Raw genomic sequence first — 16,466 nt, 5'->3', positions numbered from 1 at the left:
CTCTAATATATAAGGTCAATATAAAAACAAAATAAAACACATAACACAGTAAATAATAGTACAAATAGGTAGTTACAGAATAGCCATAGGGATGTAAGGTACAGAATAGGAAATGCACTAGACAAAGAATTTATACGACATGTATAATGATGGGGGATTGCCTGAGGAAGTAGGGGGTGCTGGGTGGAGGGGGCAAAGGGGAAAAAATCAGGACAACTGTGATAGTATAATCAGTAAAATATAATTTAAAAATGTAAGGTGATTATTTTGATATTTAGGGTTTTTTTAATGGCATGAAAAAAGGTAACACACTGATTTAAAGTCCCTCTACAACTATCCAATAATTCTTTCATCAGAATTTATAACAAAAATAATTTACAAATAATTTATAGCGTTCTTTGATTAATCAGACCCTTTTTTATGGAGTTTATAAGCCTTGAGAAGAGAACAAGCTGATATGAACTAAAAAGATGATTGTTCAAAACTCAGCAGTGTTATATGAGAAGCTTGAGAAGCTCAGGTATCAGAATGTATAAAACAGTAAAGAATAATGGGGAGTGTATATAACAAATCAAACAGCCAAAGAGATTCACAAACGCAGCCTTAGGCTCTTCTGGCACTGATTCATTGAATTTCCCTTCACAGGATATTGTGGACTGATTAAGTTCTATCCAATTCTACCACCTTCTTGACCTTCTCCCTCCTAGTCCCTACTGACTCTTTAAACTACTATGTAAATCTAATCCATGGGCAGCCTGGGCTTCACAGATTCACTTTATCCCAGAGAGAAACCTACCGTTTTCACAGAGTCACTCAAAGCTTCCCACTGCTGGAATGGCATTGCTATCTGGCTCCTTCGCCAATGGTCATAGCGGGCTCGACTCTCTTCATTAGTCAAAATCTCTTTTGCTTTCTGCAGTTTCTGAAAAGTTTCCACTGGAAAACAAATCAAAAGATGAGGACTTCTCTCTTGGAGGAATTAAACTCCCAAACAATAATACTAATCTCATTGGAATATGTCTCTGCCACTTACCAGCTGTGTTACCTTGAACCAGTTCACCTCCTCAAACTTAGTTTCCTCATTTGTAAAGTGTATCACAAGGACAAGAGAGATTATGTATGTAAAGTGCCTGGCTCACAATTTATCCACTCCCTTTACTGAGCTCCTGTCATGTGCCAGTTTCTGTGCCAGGTGCTGATGACATAGGTGTAAACAATAGACATGATCTATTTAGTGGGATAGACATTTACAAACATTGGAAAAATTATAATTTTGTCTGCTAGGAAGAAAATTACCTTTTCTAGTAGTAGTTTTCAGAGAGGGTAGTGAACAGGCTTGAGGAAAATTATAAATAAAAATACCTAAGGCATCTAAATTTAGTGAAATGAGAGAATGCCAGTGTGTCTGGGGAACACAGGGCCAGTAGATGAACAATGAGGGATGGGGCTTTAGAGTAGACAAGGACCCAGTATCCAAGACACTGGAGGTCATGGTGAGGATTCTGCTCTGTTTTTTGTTATAAGAGCAATAGTAAGTTATTGGAAGGTGTTAAGCACAGGAAATACCATGGTAAATGGTTGATAATTGATAGCTTTGGTGATGTGTGGGTCACTGGCCAGCAGTGATCATGGAACGCTGCGGATGGCTCGTCGAAACGCAAGAAAAACATACACAGAGACAACCAGGTCCTGTGGGGGAATAGGAACAGCAGGGCCACTCGTCATGTGGGGAGCACCTTGGCCACCCTCTCTCCTGGAAGGCGCCATGGCCACTCCTCATGTGGGGAGCGCACCACTTGGCCACCCTCCCTGGTGGGGAGAGCGCCCCATTTCCCCTCGGCGAGGCTTTTTATTGGTTTCCTTTGCATAAGAATTCAGGTAAAAGCTCATTACTCATTGCTAGGAAGTAAGGATCAAACAATAGATAACAATGAAGTCTGAGGGCCTATTTTGAGTCAGGGTCAAAGAGCTGTAAAACTTTGAGGAACAAACTTACTTCTTCCTCGGACCCTTCTCATTCAACTGAAAGCATTCTAAACAAAGCAGGTTTCACAGGATTTTACATATTCTTTCTTAGACCTGATCACCCAGGGAACCCGCCCTTTTCAGCACAGAGCTGCACCACCCTGTCATTGTTTCAGGCTTAGGTGGAACAAGGGAACTAAGGCAACCAAGAGATAAGGAGATTTTCTCCCAGACCATGAGGACTCAGGCTATGTCAAAGCCTAGGAGCGAGGGTCTATCACCCCCTTTTGCTGTAGCCCCCAAAGTCCTTTCTCGGGGGCCTCCCACGTGATTGTGCCTGTCTTAGGTCATTCTCCCCTTGGGGAATCTTACCCATCATTGGCTAACCAACCAAGCTTTGGGGTTCAGTTATGAATGAAGCAGCAGAAGCAGCGCTCCTGCCAGGGAGATAAGCTTTTGTCTTTTGCTGGCTTATGGTTCAAGGCCATTCCCACAGCCTTAGCCTTGGCAGGGGTTACAGCTTCTGATACCAGGCAGGGCGGTTCCCAACACTTTGGCACTGCTCTATTTGACCAGATGGCATACAATAGAAACCTTTCATGGTCCTGTTGGAAATAATTCCAATGTCACTTCTGCCCCTCAGTGAACTTAAAACTTTTGTAGAGCCCTGGCTGGTGTGACTCAATTTGTTGGAGCATCATCCCATAAACGAAAAGGTTGTAGGTTTGATTCCCAGTGAGGGCACATGCCTAGGATGTGGGATCAGTCCTCAGTTGGAGGTCTCTGGTTGGGTTGCATACAAGAGGCAAACAATCGGTTCTCTCTCACATGATGTTTCTCTCCCTCTCTTTCCCTTCCTTTTCCTCTCTTTAAAATCAATAAGCCTGTCCTCAAATGAAGATAAAAAAATAAATTTAAAAATTTTCTATAGAGCAGGATATAAGATCAATATGTGAAAATCAATTTTTCTATACATTAGCAATGAGCAATCTGAAAATGAAATTAAGAAAACAATTCCATTTATGGTAGCATTAGAAAGAATAAAATACTTAGAAAAATGCTAACAAAAGAAGTATAAGACTTATACACTGAAAACTATTAACACTGTTGAAAGAAATTAAAATTGCTAAATAAGTAGAAAGATATCCATGTTCATGAATCAAACAACCTAATATTGCAAAGATGGTAATATTCCCCAAAGTGATCTACAGATTCAACACAGTGTCTATCAATATATAAGCTGCCATTTTTTGCAGAAATTGACAAGCTGATCCTAAAATCCATATGCAAATGCAAGGGACCCAGAATAATCAAAACAATCTTGAAAGGTAAAAACAAAGTTGGAAGAACTCACACTTCCCAATTTAAAACTTTCTATAAAGCTCCAGTAACAAAAAAAAAAAAAAAAAAAAAACCTGTGGCACTGACACAAGGATAAACATAAATCAATGAAATATTAAGAGTCTAGAAGTTAATCCTCACATTTATAGTCAACTGGATTTCTGCAAGAGTATCAAAACAATTCAGTTGGGAAAAAAACAGTCTTTTCAACAAATGGCACAGGAACAACTTATATCCACATATGAAAGAATAAAGTTGGATCCCTACCTCACATCACATGCAAATATTAACTCAAAATGGATCATAGATCTAAATGCAAAAGCTAAACTACAGAACTCTGAGAAACAAATATCAGAGTAAATCTTTGTGACCTTGAGTTAGGCAATGGTTCCTTAAATATGACACTGTAGGTGCAAGCACAAGTAATAAAAGAAAAAATTGTACTTCATCAAAATTTAAAATTTTTGCTTCAAAACACTTTAATAAAGTGAAAAGAAAAGCTATAGAATGGGAGAAAATATTTACAAATCATAAATCTGATAACAGATTTGTATCTAAAATTTATAAAGAACTCTTACAATTCAATGAGAAGACCATTAACCTACTTTTAAAATTGGCAAATGATTTGAATAAACATTTCTCTAAAGAAGATATACAAGTGGCCAATAAACACATAAGAAGATGTTCAAAATCATTAGTCATTGGAGAAATACAAATCAAAACCACACTGAGACACCACTTCCCATCCACTAGAAAGGCTAAAATAAAAAGATAAATACAAGTATTAATGAGGATGTGAAGTGTTAATGAGAAACTGGAAAACTAATTACAGAAAACTATAAAACAGTATAGCTACTTTGAAAAACCATTCAGCAGTTCCTCAAAATGTTATACACAGAGTTACCATATGGCCCAAGAATTTCAACTGTAAGTACAGTCAACCCTCTGTATACCAGGTTCAGCATCCATGGATTTAACAATTGTGACTCAGGAATATTCAGAGAAGCTCTGACTGGTGTGGTTCAGTGGGTTGGGTGCTGTCCCACAAACCAATGCCAGTTGATTCCAGGACAGGGCACATGCCTAGGTTGAGGGCCACGTCCCCAGTTGGGGGCATGTGAAAGGCAACCAATCAATGTTTCTCTTGCACATCAATGTTGCACTCCCTCTCTTTCTCTCCTCCTTCCCCTCTTTCTAAAAATAAATAAAATCTTTTTAAAAAATTACTGGCTTAAAAAAAATTTTTTTCATAAACAAATGTTACATTGTTGCTGACATGTACTGTGTTTAAGCCTATAATGGTTGCATCTGTACTGAGCAAGTACACAAGTCTTTCCTTGTCCTTAGTCCCTAAACAATATAGTAAAACAGCTATGTACGTAGCATTTACATTGTATTAGGTATTATAATCATAATATAATTAGGTTATATGCAAATACTACCATTTTACACAACAGATTTTTGGTATCCACAGGGGCTCTGAAACCAATCCCTTATGTATACCAAGGGACAACTACATAAACTACATAAAATTGAAATAATATGTCCACACAAAAACTTGTATAATGATGTTCATAGCAGCATTATTTGTACTAGCCAAAAAGCAAAAACAACTCAAAATTCACAAATGTCCAACAGCAAATAAATGGATAAACAAAATGTGGTATATCCATGTAATGGAATTATCATTCAGCCACAAAAAGAAATGAAGTGCTGATACATGCTACAACATAGATAAGCCTTAAAAATATTATGCTAAACAAAATAAGCCAGTCACAAAAGGCCACATTATATGATTCCATTTATATGAAATATTCAGAATATACAAATCTATAGAGATAGTAAGTAGATTTGTGGTTGCCAGAAACGAGGCAGGAGAAAATGAGAAGTAATTGCTAATGAGTACAGGGTTTCTTTATTTTTTTCCACAACAATCTTATGAGGTAGATATAATTATTACTATTATTATTTCCATTTTATAGACTCTAAGGCTGATGGAGGTTAATGTAACTTGCCCAGAGTCTGGAAGCTCCAAGTAATGGAGCCACAAATCAAACCCAAGCCTGCCAGGCTCCCTAGCTGCTGCTCTGCACTTGACTGCCTTCCTGCCTTTCCTGCGACGCATGTTACCCTCTAATCCTCACTTTCTCCCTCACTTCCAGGGGTAATAAAAACTTCATCATTCATCAAAAAGATCCAGGTTGTGCCCTTGAGAAGCTCAGAGCCTAGTAAGGAACCAGATATAAAAACAAGTCATTTTAATACAATGTGATAAATAGAAATATAGAGGCAAGGCTGGCTCTGTATGTGTTACAGGGTACAGCCAAGAGGGGGGACCCCAAATAGGCATTTGAAATGGGGTCCAGAACTCAAGGTGTCCAGATTTTAAGATGTCTCCACCCCTTCCCCCACAGGTGTGAGTTGGGGGAAGGGGCACACAGAGCAAGAACAGGCAGGGCAGCTTTGCAGCTAATCCATGGGGTGGTCATTTAACATACCTATAGCCTTTGGCTGGTCACTTAGATATGCTAAATAGCTATGGCCATGCTCAAGGCCAGGGGGATGGAAAGGGGCCTCCCCCCGCAAGATGTGACTGGGGGGCAGGTTCCCCAAGTTACAGCGCCTGCGTGGGAGCTCAGAGAAGATTGGTTCCATGACATGGGGTCACACCTGCCCAGACCCACGATGGCGACCAGAAAAGCTGGAGGAGATAGCAGATTGAGGGCAAGTGTGCCGAGTGTAGGAGGAGTCGAAAATGGGGCTGCAGAGGAAGACTGGCGCGGGGATTTAAACCCAGACATAGCAGCCATTGGAGAGAGAACCACACAGCTTTAGCAGAGTGAAGACTCCTGCGGCCCTGAGGGAGAGAACCACATGGCTCTGGCAGAGTGGAGACCCCCATGGCTCGAGGAGAGAGGGCCATGTGCCTTTGCCAGAGTGGGGACCCTCGCAGCTTTAGAAGGGGGAACCACCACCTGGTTTTAGCAGAGATCCTGGCGACATAGCTGAGAGTGCCGGAAACCCAGGGAGGTCTCCCAGTTGAGGTGGAGTACTAACTGGGAATAATCAGAGGATTGCCTGAGCCATGGACTTCTATTTCCTTTCCTGAGATACTCTGGACTGGGCAAAGGGGGAAGGAAGGAAGGACTGTGTCTGTTTGTGGATGTTTTAAGGGACTTTAGGATTTTTGATAAAGACATTAGGTCACTACTTTAAGTTCGTATAGCATTAAATAAACATTTCCTTTTCTTTTCACGAATCTCTGGCATTGAGAGACGTCTTTCCTCAGGTGGCGGACATAACGGACCCACGGGCTTCTTTCAATAAGAGTATATCGTCCCAGGCCCCCCTTGTTTGTTCTGTAACATATGGAGAGTAAGGAAATATTTCATTAGCTTTCTGTACACTTGTAGTCATCCTTGACTCTTCTCTTTCTCTCACATATCAGTTCAAATGCATTAGCAAACTTTGTTGGCTCTACCTTTTAAAATATACAGAAGATCTGCCCAGATTGGTGTGGCTCAGTTGGCTGGGCCACTTCCCACAAAGAGAAAGGCCTCGGGTGTGATTCCCCCTCAAGGCACAAGCCTAGGTTGCAAGTTCAGCCTCTGGTCAGGGCACATGTGAGAGGCAACTGATTGATGTTTCTCTCCTTGTCTTTCTCCCTCCCCCTCTCTATAAAAAAATAAATAGAAAATAAAAATAAATAAATAAAATAAAATATACCCAACACCTGACCTCTTGTTACCACCTCCACTGCCACCGCTTTGGTCAAAACCACAATCCGTCTTAGCCGGATTACTATAGTAGCTTCCCCATTGATCTCCCTGCTTTTTCCTCAGTCTATTTTCTACATAGCAGTTAGAGTAATATTTTTAAAAAATAAGTCACATAATCTCATTCCTCTGCCCAAAGTGACTTCCATCGACTTTTTATTTCTCTTAGAATAAAGCTAAAAATTCTTATTATGACGAGTAAGCCTGACATGCTCTGCCTACCCTCTACTCCCCTCTTCCTTCTCTGACCTCATTTCCTTCTGCTTTTACCCTTCTCCCTTTGCCGCAGCCATAGTGGCTTCCCCGCTGTTCCTTGACAGCATTTCAGCCTCAGGCAGGGCCTTGGCACCTGCTGTCCTCTGTCCTTTCTACCATGAACACTTTGCTCCAGGCACACATGTGACTTCCCTCAGATATTGGCTCAGAGGCTGTCTTGTCGAAGGGGTCTTCTCTGACCACGCTGTACAAAATGGCTGCTCATCCCATCAGCCCCACGCCTTTCTCTCCCTTGCTCTGTTTACTTTTCTTTTTTCTTTACCATCACCCAAGGACATGCTTATTGATTTTAGAGAGACGGGGAGGGAGGCAGAGAGAAAGGGAGAGAAACCTCTATGTGAGAGAGAAACACCAATCAGTTGCTTCTCGCACGTGCCCTGACCAGGGACTCAGGGACCAAACACACAACCTAGGCATGTGCCCTGACCAGCTCCAACCAGCTGAGTCACACCACATCAGTCAGAGCTTTTTTTTTTTTTACTTCACTTTATAGTACTTACCCCCTGACATTATATAGTTATTTGTTTGCAATCTGTCTACCAGAATATACACTCCAAGAGGACACTTCATCTCTTTTGTTCTCTGCTGCATCCCTTCCATGGGAACAGTACAGCACGTGCTCAGAAAATGTTCACTACGTGCATGCATGAGTGCCTTCCATCTTGACTGTGAACACAACAATAATCACATAGTGCTATTCCCTGAGCTCTAAGCACCTAATAAATCACACACACTCTTATAACATTTTGTGAATTGGGAACATTTTAATAGTATTATTGCAAAAATAATTAAAATTACCCTAATATTGCTTAAAAATACCTTATGGAAAGTAGTCAAAATCCTCTAAAACAGGTATTTGGGCAAAAGTGTAGTGAATACAGCCCTGGCTGGCGTAGCTCAGTGGATTGAGTGCGGGCTGGGAACCAAAGTGTCCCAGGTTCGATTCCCAGCCAGGGCACATTCCTGGGTTGCGGGCCAAAGTCCCCAACAATCGCACATTGATGTTTCTCTCTCTCTCTATCTCCTTCCATTCCCTCTCTAAAAATAAATAAATAAAAATCTTAAAAAAAAAAAGTGTAGTGAATACTAACTGTACCTCTATACCCATTGTGAAAACTTCTGTACAAAATGGCTACCAGAACTGTTAGCCATTCAGTGTTGGGGCACTGAAATACTTCTGTGCCCCAATTGGTAAAGAGCTGACCTTCCTGATCCCCAGTCCCCCAAACACACCACTTTACATGTTCCTTTAGCAACCAGAGCTGCAGCCTGCCACAGAGAGCACCCAAGGACCCTGCTCCAGGGTTGGACAGCACAGGTACCTAATAGGCCATTCACTATTTAACATCACCACTGGAGGTGGCAATTAATGAGTTAAAGGGGAGAGCCTAAAGATGGGGCCATTGAACCCAGGAAAACAAAGAAAACCAATAAAAGCATCTTGTCATATCAGCTGGCTGCACTGAACAATCCTTCCTGTTGTTGATGACAATGTAAATGTCTCCCTATGTAAATGTCTCTCTGTATAAATGAGATGTCACTTTTTCCAAAAGGAATAAAAGGCTCATTAAATTATCACCACAGAAGCACATGCCAGCTACTGCTAGAGTAGGGGTTGTAAAGATTTACATATTTATTTATGAGTCACCTTCTCTTTGCACATTACTGTTGGCCTATTTTCTAGAGTATCCAGAACAAAAGAAGCCTGCTTGGGCTGATTCTGATGTCAGTCCCTCAACAACAATTGATAAGCAAAAGCAAAAGAAGCCTTATCTTTCCCGTTAAGTGGCCTTTTCCTTGTTCCATCTTCTTCCCGACATTTAATAAAAATGAGTTTGGGCTTATATTTCTCCTTTAACATATCAGCTAATCAAATGAATCACACAAGATAAATATTTACCAGTTCTGGGAAGAGAGATCTCATTTTGTGAGCTTATATGAGCAAATGAGGCTGGGATCTTTGAGAGACATTCTGACTTAACTCCTAGGTCTACTTTGAAAGCTCATTATTTCACAATAGAATTTGTATTATTATGACCACATTTTAAATGCAGAACACTTGTAATTACTTGAGAAATAATAATAATATGATGTCAGAATATGCTTTGAAAGAAGTCTGAAGACAAATACACTGTTACAGCAGTTCTCTGAAAGAGAGAGATTAAGAGCAGGCTTTCACTTCCAATATTACTTATTACTATATGTTACTTTTATTCTGAGGGAAAGAAGCAATGAAGAGTTTCTGAAGTAGGAAAACAATGAGACATTCAAAGACACCAGCAAGGAACAAAGAGATACCCTTCAAATATCCATGTCTTTGAAGACTGCAAATCAATAACAAAAACACCATTTCAAAAAACTTTTGACCCCTTTTTTCAGGGTCAAAGACAAGCACATTTTAAAGCATTGGCCTGAAACAGTTACTGTCACATACATACACAGGACTGGCATGAAGGGCAGCCAGGATCTTTGGAGCTCAGTGACACAATTTGTGTAGCACAACCTGCCCTGCTTCCATCACCCACACCTGGAGAAAAGGGGTTTCCAAAAGCCTTAGATTTAAAAGTAACTTTAAATGCAAGCAAGAAAGCTCTAATGGTTACTTACAAAAAAAGAAAAGCATCCCAATTTGTTAAATTTTTATCTTATAGTGTTGCATAAAAACAAGAAAACAAAGTCCACAGAATCATAATTGCCACATTGAGCTCTTCCAGCACATAGGACACCTCATGTAATCTTCGTGGTAGGCCCGTGTAGTAATATTATTCATCTACCCATTTACCTGTGAGAAGCTGCCCAAGGTCAGATGGTTTGGAAGTGGGAGGTAGGAGCAATCCAGACAGTCAAACCTGTGTTCATATCTACTACTCCATCGTGCTAACAACTCAGTAATTTCAATGGCAATGATTGAGACTATATTTAGTGGACCCAAAAGGTATGTATTTAAGTTTAATTTCTCCCATCTACAGTTGCTCAACAAGTTAGTCTTTCTTCACTTTGATGAAATACACTTCAAAATCTTTCTAGTGTATTCTGGATTTCTGCCAGGCCAAAATTCAGCATCTGGGTGAATTTTTTTAACACCTTAAAACATGTTTTATCAGAAACCCTAATCCTTCTTCAAGTATGTAAAGAAACACTTAGATTTCACAAAGTCGTATTCATCCAAATTGAGTAAGTGGATGCTTAAACAGATTTGAAAACAATTTCTACCAAAAGGTTGAGTCATCTATCAACTGCAAGATTGACAAAGGAAGATATTGATGTGTGTGTACCTTTTCATTTTAAACAATATTTACACTGTGCAGTGTTTCTCTGAATAAGAAGCTCTGTGGTAGCCCATACGTGAAAACTCCCATCACTATGGCAACTAGAAATGGCAATGATTGCACAGTGATTCATCATGTAACCCAAATAGAAATTGTTTTCCAGGGACAGAGAAACAACTCAAATCTGCACTTCACTGGGGAAAAAAAAAAAACAGTTAAGGAATAACCTCGGGGCTGGTAGTTGGTTTTAAGTGTTTACCAGATGTTTATGCTTTCAAGTTAGATACCTATTTTAATATTAACTCCAGCTCAGGGAAGTAATTAATATCTCCTAAAAAAATGTTCATGAACTCATTCATTCACTCGCTCAAGAATTTATTTGCACAAAGTGCAAAGACGTTCTCTGTGGTAGATGCTGAACAAGATAAGCAGGAGGTCTGCCTCACTGAGCTCCCAGTATGACTAATATGTAAACAAGCAACAGGGAGGTGTCCTGATCACAGTTTGCTGCCTGACATACATGACTTCCCAGAGGAAGTGATAGCTAAGCTGAGACTTGAAGCCAGAGAGTGACTGCAGGGCAAGGAAGGTATACTTGCCTCTGGGGGGTGGGGGGGGGAGGGTTCCAGGCAAAGGAAGCAGCAGGCTCTAAGGTCTGAAGAGTAGAAAACAGAGCACCTTATGGAACCAAGGTATTTCCAAGTAGCTAAAATATGGACTTGTAGGCATGGTGGTGGAGAAAAAATGAAAATGGAGACATGGCGGGGGCACAGCATGATGGGTTTGCACCTAAAGGCCCAGCAATGATAAAGAGCTACACGTGCAATATGGATAAATACCACCAATGCAAGGTAAAGCAAAAGAAGCCACACACACACACACAAAAACAGCATATATTATATGATTGGATATATATGAAATTCAAAACTAGTCAATGATGACAGAGATCCACAGATGGGAGAGGGTGCTGACTTGAACAGGACATGAAAAGGGACTTCTCGGGGTGCTGGAAATGATCTTCATCTTCGCCTGAAGCAGCACACTATACCAGTGGTTAAACTGGTTATACGTACACACAAATTTATCAACTTTACACTTGTGATTTGTTCATGTTGCCTTAAACAAGTTATGCCTTAATAAAAAGGGGGGGAATCAAATTAGCAAAAGTAATAGTTAAGTATTTAACAAAAAAAAGTGACTTCCTATATTAGAAAATGGTTTATACAAATCAAAGGGATCAGTGATTTCTAGAAAAAAATATAATAAAGAGCTTTAAGATAAGGGAAACTTTTTGTACCAATATTTAGATATTTATTCACACACTTGATAAAAAATATCACAGGAGTGAAATCATTATTATGACATACATAACTGTATGGACCAACCAAGTACTAATTCCCCAAAATCAGAACATGAGCAACACACAACTCCTTAACACTTGTGCACTCTCGCACACCCATGCCCACACCCACCCACACCCCAACAATCACAGGTGCTAAATGCAGACATGACTCTGGGCCTCTTCTCTGGCTTGTCAGGTTCTAGGAAGGGAAACATCTTTTAATGAAGAGGAGTTTCTGTTTTACCATTTGTGCAATGTGGAGTTACAGATAGATTTTAATCATAATATTTTTCTTATTGAAAAATTGTACAAATACACATACTATACACACACCTATAGTATACACATATAGCAAACATAATCATCAAATTTAATATAGTATTACCTACCCTGATAATAAAATCAGGGTATGAATACACAACAAATTTTAACTGCATTGGTAAAGTCTTAAGCTAAGTGATACATTACATGGGCATTTGTTTTGGTATTCTTTACACATCCTAAATATTTTATTTTGTTCCCTTATTTAAAAGAAAAATCACTATCTCCAGTGGGAAGCAATTCAATGATTGCCATAAGGATCCAAGCATGAAATGAAGGTGACCTACTATAGTAGCTATGAGGATGGGGGGAAGAGGAGAGAGATGTGGAAGGTAAATCACCAGCACCAACCAGATGTGGAGAGGAGGGAGGCAAGGTTTTTGTTTAGCCAACTGAAGAGATGGTGGTTCCATTTACTGAGATAGGGAAACATTAAAAAATGAACAAGATTTTAGAGAGGGTGAGAGGAGAATAATGAGTCAGTCCAGTTTTTGACAGGTGACTTTGAAATGTCTCCAAATAGAGATTTCCAAGAGGCAGTTGAAACTATAGTCTGAAAATGAAGGGCAAGAACTAAGATAGATTTGGGAACCATCAACAAAGAGCTGATGATTGAAGCCACAGACTTAGACTAGACTCCAGAGACAAAAGGGAAGTAAGCCCAGAGGAGAGTTTGGGAGGGAGCCTTAATGCAGTAGAGAAGGAGTCACAAAGATTTCAGAAGAGCAGCCTAAGAGGCTGGAGGAAAAGCATGAGTGCACATCCTGGTAGCCAAGAGAAAGGAGTGTTTCAAGAAAGAGACCATGTCAACAGTGCCAACTTCTGATGCAAGCTCAAGGAAGGTAAGGACAAAAAATCAATCACTGGATTTGGCAGCCAAAAAGTCTTTGGTGACTGTTATAAGAACAGCTTCCAAGAAAGGTGAGAAGGAAGTCAGATTGGGACAAACTGACAACTGGGTATATTAAGTAAAGATATTAACTGTGGACTTCTTCTTCAAGAACTTTGGCTCTAAAGGGAAGGAGATAGAGGAGCGGCAGGAGGGAGAGAGGTCAAGGAAGGATTATTAGTTTTTTAGTTCTTTTTCAAGATAAGATCTACATAGGCAATTATGTCTAAAGTTACGCTAATGAAATTCAAGTTATCATAAAGTAAAACACAAAAGTATGAATATATTATCATACCTATGGATATATATCATATATGGACATACTAAGGTCCTTAAAATGAAGAAAACACAGCAGCAAGTTCTTATCAAAACAACCATCTGGTTACAAACACACTTAGGTTATGTTTACAGTCCAATGCTAGTGAAATAAGGCACAAAGTGGACAACGTAAACCATGAAGCAGCACATTATACCAGAAAGAAAAATGGATGTTAAATGACTACTGTTAGAGAAAGGACCCTACACTTTTCTCTCCCTCCTCCCATCCAATAGTGCAAAAACATTCTTTGGCATTGAATAAAAAAAATAATTTAAAAAATAATAGAGAAAAATAAAATTAAGTTTCTATTCAAATGGCTCATTTTCATGAGAAACAGGTACTAAATACCTACCCGCTTTGGAGTTTTCAGGATGCTTGTCAGGGTGACATTCCAGGGCTCTGACCTTAAATTCTGCCAGAATTTGTTCAACCTAAAACAAAAAACCAATGTTTAAAATAAAGAGTCCAAATTAAATGACATGAAGGAAGAAGCTGGACATCAGTCCTTCCCCAAACAGCCATGATCAACCCAACTGTTCACTTTGATCTTTATATTTGTATTTTTTTTACCCTAAGAAATAATTTCCTCAATAACAAAATTTAGAAAGTATCCAATAAAAGCCATTAATGGGGCTTTTATGATGATTAATTCCCATTATCCAAAGAGTGGTCTATGATGACAATTTAATGTGTCATTATATTTAAGTAATGGCCCAAGATACCTATGAGCTCAATGTACTTAAATGTCAAAAATGGTCAGATAGGTTTATCCTAAGAATGCATAAAAGATGTGTTCATACACCTGAGTTCTTCAAAAGATGCTTGTGCTGTGACTGGTGTGGCTCAGTCTGTTGGACATTGTCCTGAAAAGCTAAAGGTCACCAGTTCGATTCCCTGTCATGCCTGGGTTGTAGGTTTGGTCCTCCAAGGTGGTGCATAGGAGAAGCAACTGACCAGTGTTTCTCTCTCACACATTGATGCTTCTCTCCCTCTCTTTGTCCCTTTCTTCCCCTCTCTCTAAAAATAAATAAATACATAAAGTGTTAAAAAAAGATGCTTAGTCACCATCTATTATTCAGGGATGACTGTCCAGTTTATAAATTATCAATTATAAAGTTTCTTCCTTCTGCCTTTGGCCTTTTTCAGTTTCACTAAGAATTTCACAATTTTTTTAAAGGACATAATTCAAACCTGATCATTCCACTACCAAATGACAGCTTGGTTAGAGATTGTGACTGGGAAAACAGAATCTTCAGCCCAAACTAGAATTATATTTGAGGGCCATCTATGCTTTCACTTGATTCCACTCACCCATCTAATTATCAGTAATAATCAAGACTTGGTTTTATTAATCATAATTGACTTCTGTTGTCTTCTGATGTTGCAATGACAACATCAGAAGACAACAGTGGTTATGTGGTTCTGGAAGCATGGTTATGTGGTTATGTGAAGCATCTGAGTGCTTCATTTTAAATCTCAGCTCTATCCTGAGATTTTAGGCAAGTTATACAACTTCTAATTGCCTAGGTTTCCTCATATTTACATTACACAAATAATATGAGTAGGGCATTTAACACAAAGCCTGACTATAGTAAAAACTCAATAATAGTAGCTAATTATTAAATGTCAGTGGTTAAGTAACTTGTCTGAAGTCATTTATCTAGTTACTTAAAAAGCTAAGTTTTTTGTTAAGTAAGCAGTTGGACTTCAAATCCAAACACCTTTCCACTGTTTTATACAGCTGAATTCTTCCAGCTCAGGGACCTAATTAATAAAAGTGAATTGAATTACTTCTTGTTTGAAAATAGAGTTCTTGAGGAGCTCGACCCAATATTGCCATAAGGTTCATGGGAGGAAAAACATATATTTATCAGCTTCATGTCATTCTTAATCAGTTCTTGTAAAAAATGTCTTCACCTGTATAATCAGTCAGACTGCATTAGACATGCATATGTATGACGCCTAGACTAATAACTTTATTCTTTTCCTTGTTAAGCTTCTACTGAGGACTTCCTGGAATAATGGGAAGAGACAGACTTCCTGTTAAGAGCTGTAATCAATTGTTTCTTCTTCCTGGGTGTTCCCTTTAACCATCAGACACCATAACCTGCTTATATAACAAAGGAAATTGAGAAAAACTTGTTTTTCAAATTTAAAATTTTAAATATTAACATATCTTGGGGGATTTTAATAACATACATGGATAAAATCATACCTGTCTATCAAAGATAGAAATTTGGGGCTTTACTTTTACTGTTCTATATTTTGATTCCTATCCCATTAGGAAACATTTTAGTATTAGCCCTTGGAAGTAAATGTGTCAAAATGGTTAATTTTCAGTAGTGGTGATATGTGCAATTGTTAGTTTCTTCTTTGTATCTTCTATATTTTGCAAATTTCATATTTTAAAAATTAAAAATAGTCCATACATGCCTTTCATTACTTTTCATAGTTTTACAGTCAAGAAGTTCATCATAAATCTCTTACATTGGCTCGTTCTGGTTAAACTAACTAGTAAAGTGGTTAGTTTGTCTTAGATACATTCTATTAATATTAATCCCTTGGCATCCCCACCCACGTGCCCACTGCCAAGTGCAAGCCATGGGCAGGTGGCCCTCCATTTCAAGGTCCACTGAATCCTGACTTTCTGGTCTCATGTTCAGTGGTCTGGAAAACTGCCTATCTTATTGGCCAGTAAACATGCTAAACGTTCAGTTTTACTTGTACTCAAATAAATCAAAACATCAAAGGAATGATAATGACCAGTATTACCCCTGGTGCAAATGCCTTGAAAAACAATTGGGATATATATTTCTTTCATACTCTTTAATCCAACAATTCCAATTCAAAGAATTGGTCTAAGGAGATTATCAGAGGTGGGAAAAGAATTTAGTTATAAGAAGGTTCATGCTATACATTGTAAACAAAAACCTATGTGTTCATAATAAGATATTTGTTAAAGGTAACT

General features: G+C 38.9%; 1 protein-coding gene across 3 annotated transcripts in view; it reads right to left on the bottom strand.

Moving 5' to 3' along the window:
- Positions 1-16,466, bottom strand: part of DNAJC12 (DnaJ heat shock protein family (Hsp40) member C12) — a 52,469-nt gene that overhangs the window by 22,501 nt on the left and 13,502 nt on the right. For all 3 annotated transcript variants that reach the window (XM_036026896.1, XM_028512830.2, XM_036026897.1), the window contains 2 exons: positions 13,851-13,929; positions 797-936 (listed from right to left, as the gene is read on the bottom strand). In XM_036026896.1, the coding sequence (XP_035882789.1) occupies positions 797-936; positions 13,851-13,929 (219 nt within the window). The remainder of the gene's footprint in view (positions 1-796; positions 937-13,850; positions 13,930-16,466) is intronic.

This window comes from Phyllostomus discolor, chromosome 5 (genome assembly GCF_004126475.2).
Source record: "Phyllostomus discolor isolate MPI-MPIP mPhyDis1 chromosome 5, mPhyDis1.pri.v3, whole genome shotgun sequence".
NCBI classification, from domain to species: domain Eukaryota; kingdom Metazoa; phylum Chordata; class Mammalia; order Chiroptera; family Phyllostomidae; genus Phyllostomus; species Phyllostomus discolor.
Note: the sequence above shows the minus strand (reverse complement) of the source record. Positions and strands in the feature narration are given on the sequence as shown.